Source organism: Schistocerca nitens, chromosome 9 (genome assembly GCF_023898315.1).
Source record: "Schistocerca nitens isolate TAMUIC-IGC-003100 chromosome 9, iqSchNite1.1, whole genome shotgun sequence".
NCBI classification, from domain to species: domain Eukaryota; kingdom Metazoa; phylum Arthropoda; class Insecta; order Orthoptera; family Acrididae; genus Schistocerca; species Schistocerca nitens.
In genome coordinates, this window is record NC_064622.1 from 435,712,832 (window position 1) to 435,731,794 (window position 18,963).

Consider the following 18,963-nt stretch of genomic DNA (forward strand, 5'->3'; position numbering starts at 1 on the left):
ATCACGTGTAAAGCCAAAGTGATCTGAGATAGTGTACTATACTTCCTCTTGAAATTGTTGGTGATACTTTCAAAAGTAATTTCATTGATATGCACACTTTTGGAAGGGTTAGTTTGTAAAATACTATAAAGATGTAGTGAGACAAACATGATTCATTTTTTAAGAAATTTATAATGTATTGAGATATATTTTCATATTCCATGTTCATGAGTAATAGATTAAATTAAATGCAGTACACTTAATAATCCATTGAAGGACTAAGTTTATTTGAAGTGATAATATCTTCAATTGTAATCACTTTTGTCATGTTCATGCTTTTATGTTATTTAACCTGTTTCATAGAATAGGTGCAAAAAATGTATGAAAGTGTGAAAATTGTTTTAATTTTGTTATTTGAACTGTTTTGTAACATTAGAATTTATTAAGCTGTCATGTCTTCCATTTCTTTAGGGTAGGGGTGAGATCTCTTCCTTTTCTTCATCTTCATCTTCAGCATCATCATCTTCCCCAGGCTCCCCAAGAGCATGAACAAATTCTGCAACAAAAAAGCATCCAATGAATTCAGTTTTTTTCTGTATTACAACATAGGAACTTGAACTACAGTGCTGTTTAGGAACAAATGGAAAATGCTAAAATTACATGATTTTAGTCTATAGCAGAGTGTGCAATAATATGAATCCTGTTGGTAGCTTAAAGCTGCATGGAAGAAAAGGAATCAGATTTGGGGCATTTGTCTTTCCTTGATAATAATCGAGCACACCGTATAGCCCAAATCGAAACTGCAAACCTTCAACTCTTGACTGGGTGGGCCTATGTATAAAATGTGCCAGCCACAAATAACATTCTCTTGTACCGTTCCTTTGTTGTTTTACAATTGTGAGCCAGTACCTATTACTGCACTGTTGCTCAGTGAACACAGTGATAAGTTGTGTTGTCTTATGCTCAAATGAGCAGCAGCAATATAAAATAAACAATGAGTTAAGCGACAAGAAAAATTATGATCTGCGTAAGAAAATACACCAGATTCAGTGCTAACAGTACAGTCCCACAATGAGTCACTTGTCTACCAGAAAATTAGTAATCAAATAAGCATTTTGTTGGGATCTGATGCAACCGCATTACTTAATGATTCAAGTGGGTCATCACTGTCAGGTAACACTTGTATGTAGTAACAGAATGATACAATGAAATTTTATTTTATCCTTATTTAATTAATCTAAGATTAATTTTTATGCACACATGACTGCAAACTCCAGCATCTCGGGCTGGAATGCAACTATCATGTGGTATGCAGCCAGCTATCTGGAGGGGGCGGGGAAGGGGAAGGGGAAGGGATAGTAGCATATGGGTGGGGAGAGAGACGAATACTGTCTGGTGGGGTGTGCAGGGAGGTAAGGGGGGGTGGGTGGGAAGGGTTGGGGGTGGGAGGGGGGGGGGAAGGAGTAAAAAAGGAGAGGAGCAGGGAAAGACTGGAAGATGTGCTGGCAGAGGGCTGCAAATAAACAGGATCGGAGATGTGAATGGGAAGGAGATAATAGGACAGAGGTGGTGGAAACTGTTGGGTGGAGGGTGTTGGGACAGTATGTTACCATAGTTTGAGGCCAGGATAGTTACGGGATCAGAGAATGTGTTGTAAGGATAACTCCCATCTGCACATTCAGAAAAGCTGATAGTGGAGGGGAAATGATCTAGATGGCTCGGGTAGTGAAGCAGCCTTTGCATCAAGTGTGTTATGTTTAGATGCCCATGGTCATTGCCTCTCCATTTAGTACCAAAAAATCAGTAGCGCATGATGCCCATGCGTCAGTTGCCAGGAGCTAAATGGGGAGACTACACCAGACTGATGCTCAGTGCTATTTCTGAGAGATGATAATCATATACTCAGTGGAGCCATGTGTTCAATGTTCTGACTTCTGCTAAGGCATTCACTCAGATACCCACAGCGGAGGAAGATATTCCAAAACAGCTATCATCACGCCATTTGGATTATGAAATGCTGCACCATCACAGCAATGATTCATTGACTGTTCTCTGATGACTCCCCAGTTTTTCATGTACTTAGAAGACATTATCTTTTCAGCTACTGAAGAGCAACATCAATAGTACTTAAGTACTAATTTTCCAATATGCTGAACATTTCAATTTGGTAATCAGTTAAACTAAGTGCATTTTCCATGTATCACAGTCACATTCCTAGGTCATCTTATTTCTTCAGCAAGGCCATCAGCCTTATCTGAAAGGTGGAAGCCATCACTCAAACTCACCAGCCAGGGACAATCAAAGAGCTTTGCCACATCCTTGGAATGTTTAATTTTTGCTTTTGGCATTTACCTCATCTGCCAGAGCTGCAGGAGTCACTTGACTGAATGATATGTGCTCATGGGTTCCAAGACAAAAGGCAGCACCCCCCCTCCCCCTCCTCCACCCTTCCACACCCATTCAGTGAACACAATAAATGAAATGGGGATGGCTCTTATCACTGCCTTACTGATGCAGCACTGCTTGCTCACCCTGTGCAAGATGCAGCGCCAGTCAGTTTGCCACTGGTGCCCTGTTGCAACATTAAGTTAACAACATGTGACAATCGCTTGCATTCATTCTTATGGTCATGAACTGTTGTTGGTGTACAAAACAATCTGGTACTTATGTCCTCACTTGCAAGCAAGAGACTTCCTTTTATTTATGGACCATAAACCACTTAACTATATATTCCTACAAAACAACAATGAGTGTTCACTATTAGGACTATGGATATTTTTAAAAATATCTGGCATCTGATACATATATGTATATTTAAAAAGCATTATTATCAGCCTTCGACAGATCAAAAAACGTATTGGTATATCCATGGAAAAAATATCGACGTACCAGCCTATAAAAATATTCGCCGCAGAATTAAATATACTGCTAGTTTTAGAGCTGTATATTTAAGTACTGGTTTATTATTAGATATTCTGTACATCAACAAGCTAGCAGCCTGACTGTCCCCCTCAGAGAAAGAACTAAAAGGTAAATGAAGCACGTTCACGCCTGGTGATAACCAATTTGCAGACAATGGTAAATCCATGTAAGTGGCACAATAAAAGGTGTCCAATGGATCTGTCATGTGGTTTCATCACATTGGATTTGTCTGGAACACTTCATGTCAACCTCCCTGTTTTACATTTCTGTAAGCACCAGTGATCTAGCAGTTGCAGTGTCAAAATTACATAGTGAGGTTACATGTTGCAGTATCTGTAGGTAGTGCTGAGCACCGATTATATCAGCATTTCCCTTCACCTGTCTCCACACAGAGCAAAGACCAATCTTGTCATTTAGATTTTTCTTCATCATTTTCTGAAGAGTGGGGATCTGAAGAAATTTCTTCACTCCTCCCCCCCCCCTCTCCTCCCCCTGTGCAATCAGACTTCTTTTTGTACTATTTGTACTTCCTTCACACAGTCAAAGAAAAAGACTAGACATGATGAAAGTTCAAAAACAAGAAAGACTCCCTTATAAATTGAAAGTAAAATTATGCTCTACTATAATTTCAAAAGAACAGTGCCAAATATTTACCAAAAATTACAAAAAAATATAATATAAAATAAAAATATTGTCAGTAGATATTGCCATTTGAATATTGATATATCAGAGAAAAACTTTTTTTGGAAAAAATGTCACTATATCGATATTTTATGAACAGTGCTATTCACTGCACCAGTACAGTCAGTTGAGATTAATTTCACAATTTACTACCAACATTTGCCACATGTCTGGATTAAATGATTCTTGAGCTGCATTGATTTTGTATAGCTTGCCAATGCATTCTGGTTGGTCCTGGTGCATTTTGTCTGGTCTGGTTTTCAAAAGGATCACCATAAGTGAGCTTGTGCATGCCTTGCTTGTCAACATAGCAAATTAGTGTATCACATACATTTGGCCATAGGCAGTTTTGCTCATGTAGATACATATTTGGTCAGTTCACTGCCACTCTGTGACGAGCAATGGTATTTGCTGACAATGATAAGCTGCTTCACAAAACTGCTGACCAAAAATGATACCAGTCGCAGACAATGCAACAAAGATACTAGCTGTAGCTTTCATTTTAATTTGGGTTACCTCCTTCAGCTGCCCTCTTGATATACACACATCAAAAAAAGTTTTGCATCTCCTCGGTTCCGGGACCTGTATAGAAAATTGTAGTAGATATTAAAATAAACATCATTTCTGCCCTTTTTATTGCTCATGAAAACCACACATTGCCTATTGTACCACCATACAGCAAGACCTTCAGAGGTGGTGGTCCAGATTGCTGTACACACCAGTATCTCTACTACTTTGTAGCAGATCCTCTTGCATTGATGCATGCCTGTATTCGTCATGGTATACTATCCACAAGTTCATCAGGCACTGTTGGTCCAGATTGTCCCATTCCTCAATGGCATTTTGGTGTAGATCATTCAGAGTGGTTGGTGGGTCATGTCATCCATAAACAGTCCTTTTCAATCCATCCCAGGCAAGTTTGATAGGGTTCGTGTCTGGAGAATATGCTGTCCACTCTAGTCAAGCGATGTCATTATCCTGATGAAAGACATTCACAAGATGTGCATGATGGGGTTGCGAAGTGTCATCCATGAAGACAAATGCCTCGCCAATATGCTGCCGATATAGTTTCAGTATCAGTCGGAGGATAGCATTCAGGTATCGTACAGCCGTTACGGCGCCTTCCATGACCACCAATGGCGTACATCGGCTCCACATGATGCCACCCAAAAACAGCAGGGAACCTCCACCTTGCTGCACTCACTGGACAATGTCTCTAAGGCACTCAGCCTGACTGGGTTGTCTCCGAACACGTCTGCAACGACTGTCTGGTTGATGGCATATGCCACACTCATTGGTGAAGAGCACATGATGCCAATCCTGAGCATCCCATTTGGCATGTTGTTGGGCCCGTCTGTACCTTGCTGCATGGTGTTGTGGTTGCACAGATGGACATCGCCATGGATGTTGGGAGTGAAGTTTCGCATCATGCAGCCTATTGCGCACAGTATGAGTTGTAACACGACGTCCTGTGGCTGCACAAAAGACATTATCCAACATGGTGGCATTGCTGTCAGGGTTCCTCTGAGCCATAATCCATAGGTAGCGGTCATCCACTGCAGTAGTAGCCCTTGGGTGGCCTGAGCGAGGCATGTCATCGACAGTTCCTGTCTCTCTATATCTCCTCCATGTCCGAACAACATCGCTTTGGTTCATTCTGAGATGCCTAGACACTTCCCTTCGTTGAGAGCTCTTCCTGGCTCAAAGTAACAAGGTGGATGTGATTGAACTGCGGTATTGACCATCTAGGCATGACTGGACTACAGTCAGCATGAGCTGTGTACCTCTTCCTTGATGGAATGACTGGAATAGATTGGCTGTCGGACCCCCTCTGTCTAATAGGTGCAGCTCATGCATGGTCGTATACATCTTTGGGTGGGTTTAGTGACATTGCTGAACAGTCAGAGGGACTGTGTATGTGATACAATATCCACAGTCAACGTCTATCTTCAGGTGTTCTGGGGACCAGAGTGATGCAAAACGTTTTTTGATGTGTGTAACAAAGGACTGTGGTTGGCAGCTTTAATTGGATTATTTTGCCAATGAAGTAGGTTTTGCAGTGCCAGATATCATCAGACTTCAAGTTGCCATCTGTTTAGCAGTGGTATGATTGGGTGATAGTACACTCAAAGCTACTTTGAGGTGCCTTGCAACTCACTGGCCTGCTGCACTTCTGATTGTTCTACTATGCATGACCTACAAGGACGATTTTGATTCATATGACATATAGGGTTGACTTCGACTCTGTCAGCTGAACTGGTTTACGGTGAACCACTGCACCTGCCTGGTGAATTTGGTGACCTGACTGTCCCCACAACCATCAGGCGCCAACCTACGAGATACTGTTGCACGTATGCATGGGCACATCATTCAAATTTGCCCTTGACTGGCGTGTAGAAATGGTACCTTGCTGTTTAGTGCTAAAAAATTTTAAATCCATATATGCAGACATTGCTCTACAGCTACCTTCATCCATCAAGACTTGTAAAGTTGTACAAATTGATCTTATGAACAGTTGTTGCCCAACCAGAGCCTCAGCCACCATATAATGGCTCATATCAAATATTAAAGAGAAGAGATCAAACACTTGGTCTCAAGTAGCAAGACTAAATTAGTGTGTTTAAACATGCTCAAAATAGCATTTTTTTTTCAGCCCAAATTTTTGTGTCAGCCTGGTACTGGAGCACAGTCATAACCAGGACCTGTCTCCGAAACCACCTCTGACTGACGGACATGCTCTGGTTAGTGGGTCAGTTTTTCCTTGCTTGGGGGGGGGGGGGGAGGGGGGGGGGAGGCTGAGGTACTGTCACTGAAAACTAATCACTGTTTCATACAATGTTTAGTGACATGTTGTGAGATTCCACATTAAATATACACTCCTGGAAATTGAAATAAGAACACCGTGAATTCATTGTCCCAGGAAGGGGAAACGTTATTGACACATTCCTGGGGTCAGATACATCACATGATCACACTGACAGAACCACAGGCACATAGACACAGGCAACAGAGCATGCACAATGTCGGCAATAGTACAGTGTATATCCACCTTTCGCAGCAATGCAGGCTGCTATTCTCCCATGGAGACGATCGTAGAGATGCTGGATGTAGTCCTGTGGAACGGCTTGCCATGCCATTTCCACCTGGCGCCTCAGTTGGACCAGCGTTCGTGCTGGACGTGCAGACCGCGTGAGACGACGCTTCATCCAGTCCCAAACATGCTCAATGGGGGACAAATCCGGAGATCTTGCTGGCCAGGGTAGTTGACTTACACCTTCTAGAGCACGTTGGGTGGCACGGGATACATGCAGACGTGCATTGTCCTGTTGGAACAGCAAGTTCCCTTGCCGGTCTAGGAATGGTAGAACGATGGGTTCGATGACGGTTTGGATGTACCGTGCACTATTCAGTGTCCCCTCGACGATCATCAGTGGTGTACGGCCAGTGTAGGAGATCGCTCCCCACACCATGATGCCGGGTGTTGGCCCTGTGTGCCTCGGTCGTATGCAGTCCTGATTGTGGCGCTCACCTGCACGGCGCCAAACACGCATACGACCATCATTGGCACCAAGGCAGAAGCGACTCTCATCGCTGAAGACGACACGTGTCCATTCATCCCTCCATTCACGCCTGTCGCGACACCACTGGAGGCGGGCTGCACGATGTTGGGGCGTGAGCGGAAGACGGCCTAACGGTGTGCGGGACCGTATCCCAGCTTCATGGAGACGGTTGCGAATGGTCCTCGCCGATACCCCAGGAGCAACAGTGTCCTTTATTTGCTGGGAAGTGGCGGTGCGGTCCCCTACGGCACTGCGTAGGATCCTACGGTCTTGGCGTGCATCCGTGCGTCGCTGCGATCCGGTCCCAGGTCGACGGGCACGTGCACCTTCCGCCGACCACTGGCGACAACGTCGATGTACTGTGGAGACCTCACGCCCCACGTGTTGAGCAATTCGGCGGTACGTCCACCCGGCCTCCCGCATGCCCACTATACGCCCTCGCTCAAAGTCCGTCAACTGCACACACGGTTCACGTCCACGCTGTCGCGGCATGCTACCAGTGTTAAAGACTGCGATGGAGCTCCGTATGCCACGGCAAACTGGCTGACACTGACGGCGGCGGTGCACAAATGCTGCGCAGCTAGCGCCATTCGACGGCCAACACCGCGGTTCCTGGTGTGTCCGCTGTGCCGTGCGTGTGATCATTGCTTGTACAGCCCTCTCACAGTGTCCGGAGCAAGTATGGTGGGTCTGACACACCGGTGTCAATGTGTTCTTTTTTCCATTTCCAGGAGTGTAGTTAATTGTGCTTTGCAAAGCGTTGTTGTTGGACAACTGTAGTTTGGTGTTAAGAAATATGCAGTATCTATAGTGGGACTCTGGCCAGTCACAGTCAATGTATTAGTAGCTTACTCCTCAGCTGAAGTAATAATTAACTTGCTGCAAAACAGTGTAGAAATAGTGTTTGTAACATATTTTGAATATTATTCTGTTGAGATAGGAAATGCAATTACTCATGAATTTTGCTTAATTATACTGAAATTGAGCACATAAGGACAGCTGTCCTCATAACCTACAGATAAGCTTGTTCTACAGAACTGCTGTGGGTTTATTCTTCCTCATCAGTCTCTGGATCTGCTATCCTTCTTGGTCATACTTAATAGTGGGAAATGGTCAGCAATTCACATTCAGTTGACCAGTTCCTGGTCTGGATACACCTAATAGATTGAGGTATGCCTGAAAGGAAGCAGCTGACATGGACGTTCATTACAGGTAAGTGGATGTTGCACAGGCAGTTGTGACATGAACATCATGACAACATGTAAAAATTAAAGCTATTATTTACCCAGTTTATCATGTATCCATTTGAGTCTTCATGTCATCTGTGAAGACTACATGTCCTGATGGAATGATGAAGATATCTTGAAGTGAATGATGAAATGCTATAACATTTGGGTTCTCGAATCCATACAGTTCCTTAGTCACTTTGTAACACCTATATCGATTAGAAGTAGGTTTATACTGTGTAACTAAGTATCTGTGATTATGAAGTGTGTATTCTTTGTTAGTTGAGGTCATTGATTTGTGGCAGGAAATTTAAAGTTTGTAATATATGTATGGAAAAAGCTAAATGATGTTTAAAATAATGAATTTTTATAATAAATGTGTGTTTATAAAGAAAACATTGTATGTTGGAAGCTGGTTCATGCTTAGGACACTTACATTGTATAACGTAAAAGATATAGGGACATCCCTCTGCAACGGAAGTGGCTTGGAGCGATGTAAAAGTTGGTTTTGGTAGTCGAACTGGGCGGCTCCTTGGTGGGACTGGCATACGGTTGGTGACTAATCATTGCACGGTACACACTGAGGGTGCCAAGGGAGGCATTTGGAAGCCGTTTTGCAAGGAATTTTGCCTCGGATGTGGATTTGGCAATAAGGAATGGCTCTAACATGTAAAAAATCCATCACCAAGAAGAAATTGTAAAGAGCATTCAAACATTAAGAGCCGCGAGTACAGTTAGCAACCACGTCGCTTGCCACCACTACTTCGCCACTGCTCCACCAACTTCATACACACAGACATGTATTAGAGCATGGACCAGTTAATTCCCCTCCATGTCCAACTTTAGTTTGTTGTTTTCTGAAGTAACATCTCAATACTGAGTCATGTAATGATAGTGATTATAACTGTTATTATTATGAGTGGTGTACAATTTATCTTTCTATGCTTACTGGTTTTGTGCATTAGTGGTAACTACTGCTATCCACATCTTAGATTGCCCTGTATTCGTTTGTATCCAGAGTGCTATTCAAAGGGAGTCTTAATGAAAGTCACTACAACAAGCAATATTCAGTTGTCTTGAACATAAAATTTCAAATTAATGTGCCTAATTGGGCTGGCAACCATTCGATTTTTCTATTGTATTTGAACTTTGCTACTTTTCATTATCCCCAAAGTAAAAGCCTGGTTAGTTTTTCTATTAATTACAATATATTCAAAATTTCTGTCTGATACCCTTTTATCCATTAGACAAACAAGCGGCCAAAATTAAAAATCCTCCCAGAGGGTAGCATTGGTTTGTGTCAAAGCAAATGAGTGTTATAACTTCGATTATGGATCAGGTGATACCATTCCACAATGGATCACCTGCTCCTACTGGAGGAATGAGTACAGCATTTTTATGCAGATATTTCTTTGTAGATATCTTTTCTGATCTTGTAAAGGTCTAGGATACCTTTTGGAGGCATCTTGGACAGGTCCAGCAATGTTGTTCCTGAGGTTCACCACCCATTCTTATGTGATCCTTCCTGTAATGTTATTATTTCAGACATTGAGCTTGTAAACATGAGAATCATAACCTTCAGGAGTGTCCTGAGTGTTATCATTTTTACTATCATCATTAAAAGCATAACTTTCATTATTAAGAGCCCAGTTCAAGCTCGCTCATTTGCAGACATCTTTGTGAAATGTTGCTCCTCCACCCAATAACAGCTGTAATTAACTACCAGAAGTTGCAGCACTACTTGGTGCGCATCAGTTAAAGGTTTGATTTCCACAGCTCTAGGAACATTTATAATCCTAACAATAGTCAGGAGGATATTGCTTCTAAAGTGAATGATTTGTTGAGGTGATTGGGCTTATATTTGACAGCAAAATCCCTTGGTCATGAAAGTGGAGGAATGAGAAATTTAGATCTACCAAGGCACTTAGCATAATTAAATACGTAATCCACAGAAATCTGCCCAGATAATGCAGTATACTATCCTCCTCCATCTACAACTATGAAAGATGATAGTGCTCCACCTGGTGCCAGAAAATATGGAACATTCATAAATATATGAGTTATAGATACACAGCTGTGGAGGAGTGGCTAAACAATTGTAATAGCTGTCATCTTCTAGATGCAATGAGGTGTTATTCTCAGGAATGTAGATGGAAGAGTGTATTATTTAATGAGAAAAAGGAAAAAAAAATGAAGAGCAGGTGCTTTGGAGAAAACTGTCATGTCATTAGGCTGTTACTGACTCTTTCACATTGATGTATATTGGAGAAACAGTATTATATATCCTGATGTTTTTGAGGTGAGAGAGACATGTCCTTGAACATATTTGTTTTTCACTTATCCAGGAGTGACCACACATTGTTTGTAGAAAAGGGCATAGTCATTATGAACAAAATTTGAAATGTCACAAAGTTTTCACCTTACTACACATACACATACATGCCTGACACTCCCCTCCCCCTCTATCACACATACATATATTTAAAGAATCATGAATCCCATTGATAAACAGAACCATTGGAAAAATACAATAATCCAACAATGCAAGGACAAGGCTTCTTGTATAACACAAAGTCCTTGTAATGATATGCAGCAAGAGAGCCACAGGTTGCAGTAAAGCAAGTGTGTTGTTTGCAGGGTATTGCTGTTAAACTGTGAGGAGGTAAATCGTAATTTATGTGTTGTGTCTTAAGTTTTTCTGTATAGACAGTGATGTCATTTACAAAACCTGTCATCATTGCCAAGAGTGAGAAACTATTGCATCCTCAATTCATTGTCCTGTCAGAACAAAATTAATTTTGGATCACATGGAAATTAAAATGCACATTTATTTCTGTTTGTTAATTGGAAAACAGATCTTATACTCACCATAAAAGTCAATGCGGCCATCCCCATCAACATCCACTTCTTTTATCATGTCTTCAACTATAAAAAGAAATAAAAAAGTAGTAACATTTGCAGGATTAAACATAAAACAGATTTTTAACTTATTTGTTGCAGGGAATACTTATGTATGTACAGCACCATGGCTGTATGTGGAGAAATGCAACTGAAGAGCAATGCATGGAACACTTTAAAAACATTGGACATAGCTTGAGGAACTCCACAGTATTTTGATTACAACAAACCATTCAACTCGAGGAGACATGGAAACAATTTTTATTTGGCCAGTCAAAGCAATATATTTTGGTTCTACATCCATTTTGGTAATATGCGTACTAATTTGGCATCAATAATTCAACACTGCAAGCAAAGCTGTCTGAACATGTAAAACACCTGAATGAATCATTGATAAATTCACATTAGAAAAATATGACATTATTCTTTAATCTTCTTATGATTTTGTCAAATGACATATTGGTATTTTATGTTTGTAATAATTTTGTCTCATCCCATTTTTGTTTATTTCACTTAATCCCCATATGCAACAAATGTGCATTTACAACAATTATTGTTGGGTCCCACTGTGCGCTGTTTGCAGTTAATATTCTTGGACTATTACTAGCTTACCTCTTAGTTTAAACATATATTTTTTATTTGCTATGAAATATCTGGCAGTTCTCTGAAGTTTTGCTTCTCATAACAGAAAAGAGAACTAAACAATTTAATGTGTCATTCTCAGATACTGATTCTTGAAATTATTTTTTCGTGTGTAATTATTGTGGACAGAACTGTCACTGTAATTACATTCTTTATGGTTGTGAGAATCATCCATGGTGTACTGTGATGGTCTGAATTTTAAATATACTTCTTTCCATATTTTCTTTTCCTGTTTTGTGGATAACTTTCCCCTTGAATATATTTCATAAAGAAAATTTATAACAAAATATTGCTTGTTTCAAAGCTTATTTTTCAGTAATATCAGTTCATTTGCTTAACTTCATCAACTTCTTTCTCAGCTTAATCCTGGGTGAGAAGGAACTTAAATTACCATATAAATTTTATGTTATCTACCTGAAGGATCAAAAACAACCAATTTCTTAACCAGCAGAAAATAATAAAAAACACAATTCAAGAAACAAAGATTTTTCTGACAGAATTTTAACCTACAAGAAAAATAATTAGATTTCATGGTTTATATTAATGTATACCAACTTACTTTCTTCTTCAGAGAGGTCTTCTCCAAGACACTGAAGGACAGCTCGCAGATCTGATGCACTTATGTAGCCTCTGTTGTGCTTATCAAATACCTGTTTAAAGTTGAATCACAATGATAATTTCATATTGTGTGCAAAATCTGTATTGATCTAAAACAATGAACAAACATGGATCTTATAGAACAAATTCTTCACTAATTAGCAGAATGTATGCTGTGTTGAAGTTTCATGGTAGAGTAGCTCAAAACTTTTTACTACACCATGACTCGGTCTGGCCCACTGCCTTTCATGTGAACTTCCTCTTAATAAAAGGATAGAATGAGGATCTATACCAGTGCCCACTCTCCACATTTTTGCCTCAGTGTAAAAAAAAAAAAAAAAAAAAAAAAAAAAGCAGATCCAGACAGTAAAATTGAAGTTGGCTGGGAAATCCATAAGCCAATTACGAAACTTAAGTGCTAAGTTTTTCTTCTCTGTCACGGATGGACATCCTACCATTATTAAGGGTACCATAACTGTTCAACATGGATGACTGATCAGTGGATGTAATTCTGTTTTGGATTTTTTATCATATTGACACTGAAGTGAGGAGTGAAGACCAGCACTATGCCTCTCAAATAGCAGCAAGAGATTAGTGAACACAGGACTCCCAAATCAATAATACCACATGAAATCACACTGTGGGATAGTAGGATGGGGAAGAAGGTATGGGACAGAGATGACAAACCCTACCAGCACCCTAATTGCATCTCACATTTCACAGAGTTATTTCTTGTGGCTATCTTAAAATATGGAGGAGAGTGGCAGTTGATGGTAATTTGCAACAGCTTCTGGGACTGATGTCTCACATGTGACAGACAGAGTTAAGGAAAAATGTTTGTTAAATAAGACAGGAAGTGTGCAAAAATGGACTGCAAACTTTTATGTTGATAGTGCTGACTATGCAAAAACAGGTTTGCATGACAAAAGTTGATGGGACAACAAAAAGACCAATTACATCCATTATGTACTATGTTGTGAGAATTGCAACTGTTAATTAGAATGAAAAATAAAAAAAGTTCTGTGTCATTCACATTCATCAGAAAAAAAGGACAATAAAGCAAACAAAGTAAATGAAACATCAGACATACACATATAAGATAGTTGTAAAACAGAGTAACATAGTAAAAAATAATATTTTGGAACAACTGTTTTGTTTTTGTGAGAATTATTGGGAGAATATAGCATCAAAGGAGTTCAAAAAGATAACAGAGTGATGGCACATCACTCTCAAGAGACTATAAATAAGCAAGGAGAGGCAGTTCTTAACATCTCAACCTATACAGCAGGTAATTTGGATCCAAAGACATGGAGGTGAATGTTAAGAATAAAATTAAGATAAATTCTTTACTTGTAATTAACAAAGGTGAAGTAGTAACCAGCTTGATGTTTAGCAGATCAGGACTTCCTCACCATTGAGTGAGAAACAAAAGGAGGAATTCATCCATGTTCTGAAACTGTCTGTATGTTCAAACAAGAGGATAATTGTTATGCAGTTACAAAATAAGAACTTTACCACAGTATTCCCTCTACGAGCAGCAAAATTGTTCAAGATTATTCAAGGAATAGTTTGATTTTAGAAGTTATAAAAGCCTGTTGTAAATGATTTACATGTGTGAAATGTGAAGAGAATAAGAATAGCATCAGTATTATAAAAAGAGATGAATCTCATGATACACACTTTTAGTCATTCAAAAAGATAGAAAGTAAATAATTTAGGAGTAAAGGACGCAGACACACACACACACACACACACACACACACACACACACACACACACACACACACACACACACAATGTGCTGGCTGAATAGTGAATATTTATTCACTATCAGCTGTACTGATTTTGTATGTGTGTGTAAGGTTGTAACCAAAGTTAGGGACTTTCACCATCTCATTTGTACACCTGTTGATGACTCAACACCTCCACTATTTGGTGAGTTGTTACTTGTACTCCTGAATTATTTACTTTCTGCCAGAACCTTCCTTCCATACCATATTTAACAATGGTAGAAAATTGTTCTTACAGAAATCTTACCCTAAATGCATCACGGAGTTCCTTCTCTTCTTGGTCTGCAGTTCTTTCAGCTGTAGCACCCATGTTGGAGACAATTTCAACGAACTCTTCAAAGCTGACGTTACCGTCACCTGTTGAAGCAAAAGATTTCATTTCACAAGTAGCTGTACATACTTAACACAATAAATGATGCAGAAACTCTTCACCTGTCAGTCCTGCATCCTTAAACTACCAAACTTAGATTGTTACAGTGTTTTCCAGTATGTTATGAAAAATGAATGAATGTTTGTTGTAAATAGAATACTGTACATATGTTTTAATATTAACAGATATATGTTGCATATATCAAATCATATCACAGGTATATACACAAGTGCTTAATATGGACATGCATTTGTGTGAGACATCAGCAGTGGAAAAAAGACCATTGTATATTTTACCTGGAACATTATTAGTATGTTTTGTTACAAGTCAGACTATTTCATAACTTTAACATTGTAGGAAAAGACAAATTATTACTATAAAGAAACATACTACGTATCTTGGGCCAGGATGCCAGTGTTTGTATGAGTGTGTGTGCACACCTCTCTCTTTTATTGATGAAGGCAGTAGCCAAAAGTTTTACTTTAGTGTCTTTTGATTGTGCTTTTCTGAAACTTATATATCTTCCTTATGGTAAGTAGCAATCAGTTTTTTGCTACATTGTTGATATTCCTGTCTTGAGTTTCCTGTGTTTCATTTCATAACTTTCCTACTGTACATTGGAGCATGAATGTTGTGGTAACAGTTTCACTAAGCAAATATCCCAAGAATAACTTAATCTGCAGGATGTTCCAAAATTATCTTTACAACTTTGATCACATATATTTCAGAAACAGAGATAACTAGAGAGGTGCAGCTTGCAGAATAATATTCACACACACCTAAAGCTTGCTATCTTGCTTTTTCCCCCCACATTAATTATTGATGGCAAGCCCTCCCCCCCCCCCCTCCCCCTCCCTCCAGCAGACAGCACAATATGTGGAATAGTTAGAGACCAAATCTGACACACAGGTCCAGCAGAACTTCCATACACATTTCGGAAACACACCACCATCATGTCTATCAGAAAGTGGTACACAAGGTTCAGTGAATTTGGAAGTGTCATTAAGAGGATGGATTCTGGGCATCTGAGCATGAGTGATGCAGGTTTCAGGCATCTCAGCAGTTACAATTACCATCAACCATGGTGCACACGGTACTACACAACAGACTGAAGCTTGATTGCTAAAAGGTGCAGCTGATGCATGCGCTTCAACCTGATGACAGGCCAAAGTGCAAAACATTTGCAATTGAGATTCTGAGTCACTTCAACTATAAGCTAGGCTATCTCAAAAAGGTGATCTCCATGGACAAAGCTTGCTTTTAAGTGTCCAGGGAGGTAAACTGAAACAGTGTGATGATTGTGGGTCTGAGAACTCTCACTTTCACATGGAAATTTTGCATGACAGCTATGAGGGTGGTTTGAAAAGTTCTCGGAATCACCAAGAGAGGTCAGCACTAGCACAGTGAGTCATTCACGTGATATACATTGGACGGTTGTCTGTAAACATGTGCATATCAGTGGTTTTGGAAGAGAGCTGTGGTGGCAGTGACGTCACTCTGTTGTTCCCGCATAGTGATTTGTGAAAATGGAAAAAATCAAGATTCAGGCAGTGATTAAGTACTTTGTAAAGAAAGGTATGAAAGTAAAGGACATTCATGCTGATTTCCAGACTACACTGGGGAACTCTGCTCTTTCATATTCAACTGTTGCCAAGTGGACAAATGAATTTAAATTTGATCAAGAGAGCTTTAGATGATGATCAAGAAATACTGCATCTACCTGGTTGCTTTCAGTATGTAATGCGAGAAAATTGCGAGTTGGGTTTCACACAGCTGATGTTTTAGAAATACATGCCGGTTGGCATTGAGGAGGTCATTCTGTTCAAGATACCTCATTATGTTTGAGCTCAGAATATGTTCTAAGATACTACAACAAATTGACAGAAGTTTCATGGATCATTTCTGCTACCCTTCTTGTAGATGGGTGTGACCTGTACCTTTTACCAAGAAATGGGCATGTTTTCTTGTTCGAGGGCTCTACAATAGATTATATTTAGAAGAGGGGATAACTCATCTGCAAACTCAGTATAGAATCTGATAGGGATTCCGTCAGGACCTGGAGTTTTGTTCAATTTTAATGATTTTAGCTGTTTCTCAGTGCTAGTGAAACTAATACTTATTTCATTCACCTTTTCAGTGGTACAAGGATTAAATTGGCGCAGTTGCAGTTCTCCTGGGTTTACCTTTGTAAAGGAATGTTTGCAAATGAAGTTAAGCATTTCGGCTTTTGCTTTGCCATCCTCAATTTCAGTTCCCTTCTCATTCACTAGGGACTGGCACTGCTAACAGCCTTTACATACAACCATAATTTCTTTGGGTTCTGTGAAAGATCGCTTGACAAATTTCTGCTACAGTGGTCACTGAAGGCACCACACATTGCTTTCTTGAAGCCAAATGCATTTCATTTAGCATCTCTCTATCTATAGCCCTATGCTTTGTTTCACACCTCTTATGCAGTAATCTCTTGTTTCTTTAGAAGTATCTTTACAGTGACTGTATATCATGGAGGTTCCCTCCCATTATGAACTGTTCTACTGGGCACATCTCTACCTAGTGCATGGTCAACTATTCTTTTAAACTTGAGCCAGAGTTCCTTTACATGCTCATGCCATGTGCTGAAAGTTTCAAGTTTCTCATTGATATATTACTCTACTGATTTTTTACCTAGTTTACTGAACATATATATATTTCTGCTTGTTTTAGTTCTTTGTACTTTGGTAATCAGGGTTGCCATAACCACATCATGGTCACTGCTGACAGTTCCAATGTGGATAACCTCAAGGAGGTCAGGTCTGTTTGTTGCCATTAGATCCAATATAGTTCCACCATGTGTGGGTTCATAACTATGCATTCTAGGCAGTTTTCAGAGAAGGCATTTAGTTATTTCACATGATGTCTTATCATGCCCACCCCTAACAAAACTGTAATTTTTCCTGTTGATTGTTGGATGATTAAAGTCTCCTTCAATGATTACAGTATGACTGGGGGACTTATCTAGAAGTGAACTGAGGTTTTCTCTAAAGTTTTCGGTTACATTAGGAGACAAGTCTGGTGGGTGATAGAAAGATCCAGTCATCATTTTATGCCCATTTCCGATAATGAGCCTTGCTCAAACAATCTCACATATAGCTTCAGTTTCCATCTTGCTGGATTTGAGTTTCTTGCCTACTGCAGCAAATACCTCCCCCCCCCCCCCCCCTCCATTCACAATTTGCCTAGCCTTTCACTGTACACTTAAATTTTCCCCAAAAAGCTCATTGCTATCAGTTTCAGGTTTCAACCAGCCTATCTGTAACTAGTATTATCTGAGCTTCGATGCTTTTCGTGAGCACTTCAAACTCTGGCACTTTGTTGCAAATGTTTTGGCAGTTTGCCAATAGGATTTTAATATTCTCACCTGTGGGAGGCATTGCTTTAGATCTTATGCTGATACTTTTAGGTTTCCTACAGCTATCATCTGGATTGGATGGAGAGTCGCCTAATGTGAAAAAACCTTCGTGTCTACCCCAGACACAGTCAGATACTTGAGGTTCAGGCAAATGCCTGGCTGCTTTCTTTGCAAAGGTATGGCTGACTTCCTTCCCCATCCTTCCCTAATCCAATGACCTTGCTGTTTGGTCCCCTCCCTGAAATCAACCAACCAATCAGTTACCTGACTAGCAGCCTCTGATGCGTAGTGCACACCTGACCTATTTAGGGGGACCCTACAGTTTTCATCCCTATGGTGCAAGTATAGGAAGTTGCAGTGTAGCTTGTCACAGAGCCTTCAAAGTCTTTGATTCAGTCCTTCCATTCAAGTTAGAACCAAAGGGCCAATATACTGGGGACAATACTGCAAATTGTGAGCTGGAATGGCCTCAGAGCACAGATAACAGGCATCATTTGTTACTACATGTGCCACAATCTGCAGTTGGTTGCAGCCTGTTCCCTCAATGGCTGCTGGAATAGCCTCTTTAGCATGTTTTTTTTAAGCTAACATTGACAACAATTGGAAACAGTCAATACAGATTGATGTCATTCGATTTCATTCATTCTGGACTTACCTCCCAGGGCAGTGAAGTAAACAGCTTATTTAGTGAAAGCAAGCAATATGGATACTGTCCAATGTACTTAATTGTGCATCATGCAAAACAATTTTTAAGGATCTTGGTATTCTTATGCTCACTTTCCAGTACATTTATTTCTTAACGGTTTTTGTTACTGATAATGACGTAAGTTGTGATGTACACAGTCAAAATAAAAGACACAAAAATAATCTTCATGTAGACTTTGCCTCCTTGTCTAGCATTTATAACATA

At 40.0% G+C, this 18,963-nt stretch overlaps 1 protein-coding gene across 1 annotated transcript in view; it reads right to left on the bottom strand.

Moving 5' to 3' along the window:
- Positions 1-238: 238 nt before the first annotated feature.
- The window catches only part of LOC126204297 (uncharacterized calcium-binding protein B0563.7-like), a 532,738-nt gene continuing 514,013 nt past the window's right edge, over positions 239-18,963 (bottom strand). The window contains exons 6-9 of the mRNA XM_049938684.1: positions 14,543-14,652; positions 12,468-12,558; positions 11,237-11,293; positions 239-535 (exon numbers count right to left, since the gene is read on the bottom strand). Of these exons, the coding sequence (XP_049794641.1) occupies positions 447-535; positions 11,237-11,293; positions 12,468-12,558; positions 14,543-14,652 (347 nt within the window). The 3' untranslated portion in view covers positions 239-446. The remainder of the gene's footprint in view (positions 536-11,236; positions 11,294-12,467; positions 12,559-14,542; positions 14,653-18,963) is intronic.